The sequence below is a fragment of the Apodemus sylvaticus genome, chromosome X, assembly GCF_947179515.1.
Source record: "Apodemus sylvaticus chromosome X, mApoSyl1.1, whole genome shotgun sequence".
Classification (NCBI taxonomy): domain Eukaryota; kingdom Metazoa; phylum Chordata; class Mammalia; order Rodentia; family Muridae; genus Apodemus; species Apodemus sylvaticus.
In genome coordinates this window covers 13,680,058-13,687,075 of record NC_067495.1, presented here as the reverse complement: position 1 = coordinate 13,687,075, position 7,018 = coordinate 13,680,058, and the positions used below count along the sequence as shown (strand labels likewise).

Below are 7,018 nucleotides of genomic sequence, written 5' to 3'. Positions count from 1 at the left end.
AGTGGGAGGTTTCACCATTCATTATCATTACAAAATATTTAAACAAATATTCAGTGATGCCTACCATATATCAAGTAATGTATGCTAGATAGAAAAAGACTAAGAAAGCAAGTTCTTTGCATTCACAGTCAAATCTGATGGGAAATACAGACCAAAGCACACAAAAAGGCCACAGGTGCCGAATAGAACTCTGTACAGATACAGTGGTACTGCAACAACCTGAAGAGCCATTGTTAATACCAGGAAAGAAGTGTCCAAAAGCATAGGATGAGCTGTGTCCTTGGGGATGTCAACGAGCTCACCTGTGCTTCACAATTCCATTCATCATTGGGGTCACATACTTGATTCTTTCAAAGTAAATCTGAACAACATTTATTCCATTCACCTAAAAAAAGATAATCTGATTAATAAAGGTTTTACTGGTTTGTCCAATGCTGTAGAGTCTAGACAACAAATATTTACTGAGGATTTGGTATGGTTCATCTACCCTTTATACTGGAAAAGCCCGCAGTGAGTTATCCAGTGAAGATCCACTGTACACACAGGTTGGGAAGCTAAAGAAATAAATTCCCCTGGGAAAGGTTATAAAGCTTAAAAGTGAAAATTTGGGAAGTCATTGGTAGTAGACATTTCTAATGTGTGAGTCAATGACAAATATCTCCAAATTTTAGTCCCTCTTTTGAGGCCCTAGAGCTATGCAGGATTCAGGTTGTGTTCTAAATCCTCAGAGAGCTCATATTCTATTAGGAAAACATTCAGTTAGGAATAGAGCTACAATAGATGATTCCACCAAAAAAGAACTCTGGGGGTTGGGGTAAAGGCTTGTTGAGCTGTTAGTATTATATAGGTTCTAAGCAACTTCAGCTCCCTCCCCCAGTTAACAACTGTTGAGGAGAGTCTGTTCTTATAAAGGAACTCCATTTAACAGGAAATGAGGAAAGAAACAACTCCAGATCCAGTCAGAGCCTTTAACCCATGTGTCCCAGAAGCGCTGCTGCCCATACTGCTGTGTTACACTCAGCCTGTTCTTGTTCTTACACATGTCAGGCTTTACTGATGCTTCTACATAAAGCCTTACATCAATCAATTCTTTCAGATGAAACCAAATCTAGGAATTATTTGTAGCTGTGTTTCAAGCCCTTACTTCTTTCACAAATGACCTGATTGATAAAACCAAAGTTTCTAAATCCATCTTGTGCCTGCATCAAACGTATCAAAATTATTTCGACTTCAGCATGGCTTCCTCAAGCCTTTTAAAGGATAAGCATAGGCACTTGTCCAGTGGGGGGGTGGGGGGGTGGGATCAGCCCTTTAAGACAACGTGCTGAAAGCAAATTCCTATTATTGTGTATAAAAGCCTTAATTATCTTTCATCAGTGTACTGGATTTGGAGGGGAAGGGGATAAACTGAAGTTTTCAGCTGTCCATCTTCATTGCAGTCAGCACATAAAATGTGTAGGCACTAAGTAAACCACTCCAAGGAAAAGACTCACACCAGCTGGTCAAACTTTTGGAGAATATAAGATATAGATGTGATTTGCTTGCTTCTGAGTCAGCTGCTTTGTCTACATTTCTTAGAATTATTCTATTTAAATACTTTTAGTCTTTACTTTTCTAGACTGGAATGGATATTTAACTGTCTATATAAAATTGAATTTAAAGTGTGTTAATTGGTAATGGTTTGGGTATGAAATATGGAAATGGAACGGATTTGGCAGGTTGAAAAATTGCATAAACAACCTCTGTGGATCCCAAAGAAAATCTCAGCGAACTATACTGCTCAATCCAAATACTTTTGAATGCAATAACGTATGTTTATAGGATGCTAATGAAATCTGCTTAAATCAACAATCTCAATTAGTCAAATAAGAGATCAAAAGTGAAAATAGGATACTGTGTTACTATGTCTAGACTGCCACATGTAGTTAAACTTCCAACATATGTGTGGCATGTTTTGGATAAGAGGTATTTTTATTAAAAAATACATAAATAAAGCAATAATTCACTTCTCTAGGACAGATGAAGACTCTTAAGACTGAGATTACTGAGAATATCTGTTCAATGATTGAAATACTGATTAATTAGTGAAATCTATGGTCAATAGTTCATTATCGCTCAGGATATGAAATTACATGTTTGGTTTATAAAAGCAATTGTTTTGGTAAGCAGGTTTGTATTCATTTCTTTGACAGAATCACTTTTGTGACTACCTATTTTACTTCAATGGATTTAAGTAACAGAGAACCAATGGAGAAAATTGATGATACTCAATTCTATGTTTAGCAAGTTATTTTTCAAAGGTAACCTATAAAATAAAATGTTTTAAGTTAATGTCAGCATCCATGTATATTTATTAAGGTTTGTAGAGCATATTTAGAATGTCGGTGGAGAGACGCGCTCCAGTCATATTCACTGTGAAGGCTGTGAATGAGAAAATAAGGGAAAAACATAAAAAGATACCACTCCCGCCCACGAACGCGCGCCTCTCACCAGCTGGTAGGACTCTAAAGGCCCCTCCACTAAGAAAAAAACCGGAAGAAGACTGACATCAAAAGCGCGCACACACACTCTCACACAAAACACATGTTAAGGCTGTTCAAAGGGGGAAAAAAATCCAAACAAAAACATCATAGAGCACACTGGCACACAAGCACACACAGGCGCACACGTGAATACACACACGCACACCCTCCAAGAGGAGCAGGGCAAGCACTTAAGGCACCTTTCACAAAATCCCATGCAGCTGTGGCTGGACCGCAAGATTTTTACAGTGTCACCAAGAAGCGATTGGAAAAGCATCTGAAAAACGTGCAAATTGTCTGCAAACAGCGCCTGGCAACCGAGACAGTTTGCAAGCGTGATTCAGAGGTCTGCCTGCCAAGGAAACAAAAGAAGCCTCCCTCCTGCCCGTGCTGGCTGGCGGGCGGGCAGGCGGGCGCACAGGGCAGGAGAGGTGCTCCCCTGGCAGGCAGGAGGCAAGTGCGGGGAGGCGACAGGCAGGAGTCCGGGCGGGAGCGGTACATACTAGGGCTCGCTCTCTGGCGGGGACGGGGCGGCCGAGTTCCCATTCGTAGGGGAGCCGCCCAGCTTCAGTTTCTCCAGGTACTCGGCGTGCACGGGCTTGTGGCACTGCAGGACCTTGATGGCATCTTCGATCTTGAACCACTCGCGCTTCCTGCCGATGCTGACCGAGTCTTCCCAATCCTCCAGCAGCTCGGTGACGGTGAGCACGAACACGTAGGTCCGGTGCTTGCGGTCCTGGTTCTGCTCGAAGACGCCCAGCAAGCGGCCCAACTTCCCCTTGACTCCCGCCTCCTCGTACACCTCGCGCACCGCCGCGCCATCCGGCTCCTCCTCGGGTTCCATGCCCCCTCCCGGCACGATCCAGCGGTCGGGGTAGCGGCTGCTGCTCACCAGCAGCACCTCGTCCTCGCGCTCGCTGCGGAAGCACAGGCACGCGGCGCGCTTCTTGAAGCCCTCGGGGTCGTAGGTCCGCGTCTGGTTCGGCTTGCACTTCATCCTCGGCTCCGCCGCCGCCGCTGCCGCTGCCGCTGCCTCTGAGGTCGCTTGCAGCCGCCTGCGAGCGGGCCGCCGCCGCCCCGCAGCTAAGGAGCTCCTGCCGGCAGGGAGAGGGCCTGGCGAGGCTGGAGGAGAGGAGAGCGGAGTAGAGCTGAGCAGAGCGGAGTCTGAGCCCAGCCGGGGGAGACCAGGCGGGGGCGGGCGGGCGTGCGGGCGGGGGCGGGGGCGAGCCGGCGCGTCAGTCAGTCTGCGGGGCGGGCAGCACCGGCCGGGCGCACAGAGGGTCGCGAGCCCGCCGCCTGATTGGAGGCGCCGCTTCCGCCGCCCGGAGCCTGGAGCGCAGAGCCCGCGCCTCCGCACAGCCCCGGAGTGGACCGTGCGCGGTCCCCGCCCTCCCGATCGCCGCGATCGCGCGCGCGCTCGCCTGCTCCGCCGCCGCTGCCGTGGCTGCCGCGCCAGGGGTTGAGCGAGGTGAGGTGCGTGCGCGCGCGTGGCCGGGACCGCGTGCGCGCGCGCGGCGGAGGGCGAGGGGCGGAGGAGCGGAGGCGGGGGGTCTCCCGACTCCCGCAAAGCCCAACGCCGCCCGCCCACTGCGCAGGCGCCCCACACCGCTGGGACTTGGAAGCTTATAGCTGCCAGTGCACTGGGGAGGTGCACCCAATGGTGACTTAGCTGTGCAGGGTCCTCACCACATGTGTGTCTCAGCCAGACCTGGAAGCAGAGGGGACCAGGCCCTCCCTGAGAAACTCCTAAGAGGAAGGGTCATGGTCAGCACCACACACCCAGCTCCCATCATGAACTAACTGCACTGCCTTATTTATAGGCAGAAGGCCCGGTGTCCCCAGAATGACCAATGAGAGTCTTGCCAGAATAATCTTTGCTGAGTCACATGCAGCTCGCCTTCTTCAACAGGTTCCCTTCTGCAGCTTGGCGACCATGTAGATCCAGCCCTTGCTTTGGACACTTTCACAGAACCCCTGTTCAAGTGTTTGCCCAGAGTTTTCAGTCAGGGAACCCTGGGACTTCTTGTCACAGCCCTCTTTTCAACCCTCTTTTCAACCCCATTGCAAGCTGTTTCTGGCACAGCACCCACTAAAGTCTTGAATCCCATGTCCTCAAGAGTCTCCTCCATCCACACATCCTGTGCCCTTTCCTGGCCTCCAAACAGATGAGCATTTAGGGATTCAGGATTTGGGTGATTCTTGGGGGAAAAAAGTGTGTGTGTGTGTGTGTGTGTGTGTGTGTGTGTGTTTGTGTGTGCCTCTGAACAGGTGATTCTTGAAAGTGTGTGTGTATCTATCTGTTCATGTACATGTGAATGTGTGTGTCCATGGACCTCTGCACAGGTGTAGGCCTGAAGTGGGCAAAGGTATGACCCTCCACTGCTTCCGTTACTCTCCCGCCATTATGACTTTAGACACAGGCTGTCTAAGATGTGTCTGTACTACGTGTGTCTGTCCTAGAGCAGAAGGCACCAGGAATTTAGAGTCTCTTTTCTGGAGTCTCCCTCGCGCAGGGATGGCAGCCTGACTTTTAAGCCAGTGGTGGGGATCAGATCTCAGGTACTGGTGCTTGAGCTTCAGACACTTAAGCTGTGAGCCCTTGCCCGGGCCCAGCCAGGGGTTTCTGTCTGGAGATTGCAAAGATCCTTGTACTTTGCTCCCATGACCTCTTGCTAGAGAAGCAGGGTGCTAGGGTTTAAAGTAAACACAAAATTTTCCCCACACCGTTTTATTTTCTCTGAGGTTTCTCTCCTTCTTCCCTTAGACTTCTAGACCTGTGGGGCTCAAAAGTCTCCCCCATCACCTGTTAGGCAAGCCTGGGCTAACTTGAAATCACCATGTCCTGGCTACAGTCATTTTGGCCATGTTTCCAGAGAGGCAGTCTGCTCTGGTTTAAATTGAAGATATTCAGAGCTGTCTTTGTGGGGGAGAGAGTTCACTTTGGTAAGGATTACTGACTTCATGGAAAGATATTTTCCATTTTCATGTATTCCTGTTCCATCTAGTCTCTTTTTTGTTACTGTTTTTGTTTTGTTTTTAAATTGCTTTCTTTATTTACATTTTAAATGTTGCCCCCTTCCCAGTGCCCTCCCAAAGAGTCCTTCACCCCCTTCTCCCACCCCTTTGCCTCTGAGAGAGTGCTCACCCACCTAATTGCCCCCCTTCCTTCCTCACACACATCCCCTTTCCCCAGGACATCTACAGGGTTAGGTTCATGCTCTCCCAATGAGGCCAGACAAGGCAGTCCTCTCCTGTGTGTGTGTGTCTGTGTGTGTGTCTGTGTGTGTGTGCTGGGGACCAGGCTCTGTCTGCTCTTTGGTTGGTGATTTACACTCTGGAAGTTCCCAGGTGTCCAGGTTAGTTAAAGCTGTTGTTCTTCCTAGGAGGTTGCAATCCCCTTGAGGCCCTTCATTCCCTACCCTGACTCTTCCATAGGGGTCAACAACTTGGTGCAAAGGTTGGCTGTATCTGCATCTGTCAGGTAACCTCCTGGTAGAGCCTCTCAGAGGAGGCTTATGCTAGAGTCCTGTGTGTTAACATTATCGTGTCAAACACAGCATCAGTAATAGGGCTATGCACCTGGGTGCAAGCATTATGGTGTCAAACACAGCATCAGTAATAGTGTCAGGATCTGGCGACCGCCCATGGGATGAATCTCATCTTGGGCTGGTCACTGGACAGCCTTTCCTTCAGTCTCTGCTCCATTTCTGTCGTGCATTTGTTTTAGTCAGGAACAATTCTGTGTCAAAAAATTTGAAGGTGTGCTGGTGACCCCATCCCTCCACTGGGCCGTGTCTATCCACTGGAGGTGGACTCTTCAGGCGCCATCTCCACACTGTAGGGCAGTTCAGCTAAGGTCACCCCGGTGAGTCCTGGGAGCAGTTTATATCCCAGGTCTCTGGGAATTTCTAGAGGGTGCCCCCACCTCCCACCCCAGAATCTGCATATTTCCACTAATTCTCCTGGATTCTGGGCTTCTCCCCTGTCTCCCCCCACATACCTGATCCTGACCCTTTTCCCCTTCCCCCTCCCACGAGGTACCTCCTTTCCTCTGCCACATGTGGTTAATTTGTTCCCCCTTCTAAATGGGATTGAAGCACCCTCACTTGGGCCTTCCTCACTGTTAAACTTCTTATGGACAGTGGGCTGTATCATGGGAATTCTGTGTATTTTGGCTGATATCCACTTATCAGTGAGTACATACTATGCTTGTTGTTTCTGATCTGGGTTACCTCATTCAGGACAATATTTTCCAGTTCCATTCATTTGCTTGCAAATTTCACGATATCCTTCTTTTTCATAGCTGAGTAGTATTCCATTGTGTAAATGAACCACATTTTCTGTATCCATTCTATGCTTGAGGGACATCTGGGTTGTTTCCAGATCCAGGCTATTATGAATAAGGCTGCGATGAACATAGTGGAGCAAGTTTCTATCTGGTATGATAGAGCATCTTTGGTTGTATGCCCAGGAGCAGTATAGCTGAGTCTTCAGAT

General features: G+C 48.8%; 1 protein-coding gene across 1 annotated transcript; it reads right to left on the bottom strand.

The window, feature by feature from the left end:
* Positions 1-261: 261 nt before the first annotated feature.
* LOC127675102 (diphosphoinositol polyphosphate phosphohydrolase 3-alpha) lies at positions 262-3,834 on the bottom strand. The gene is made up of 2 exons (XM_052171068.1): positions 3,026-3,834; positions 262-385 (listed from the first exon to the last, which is right to left on the bottom strand). Coding segments are annotated over exons 1-2 (495 nt in total). The 5' UTR covers positions 3,520-3,834; the 3' UTR covers positions 262-384.
* Between the last annotated feature and the right edge of the window lie 3,184 nt (positions 3,835-7,018).

Excerpts from the sequence above, each read along its gene's own strand:
- LOC127675102 (XM_052171068.1), bottom strand. The coding sequence starts at position 3,519 with ATGAAGTGCAAGCCGAACCAGACGCGGACCTACGACCCCGAGGGCTTC.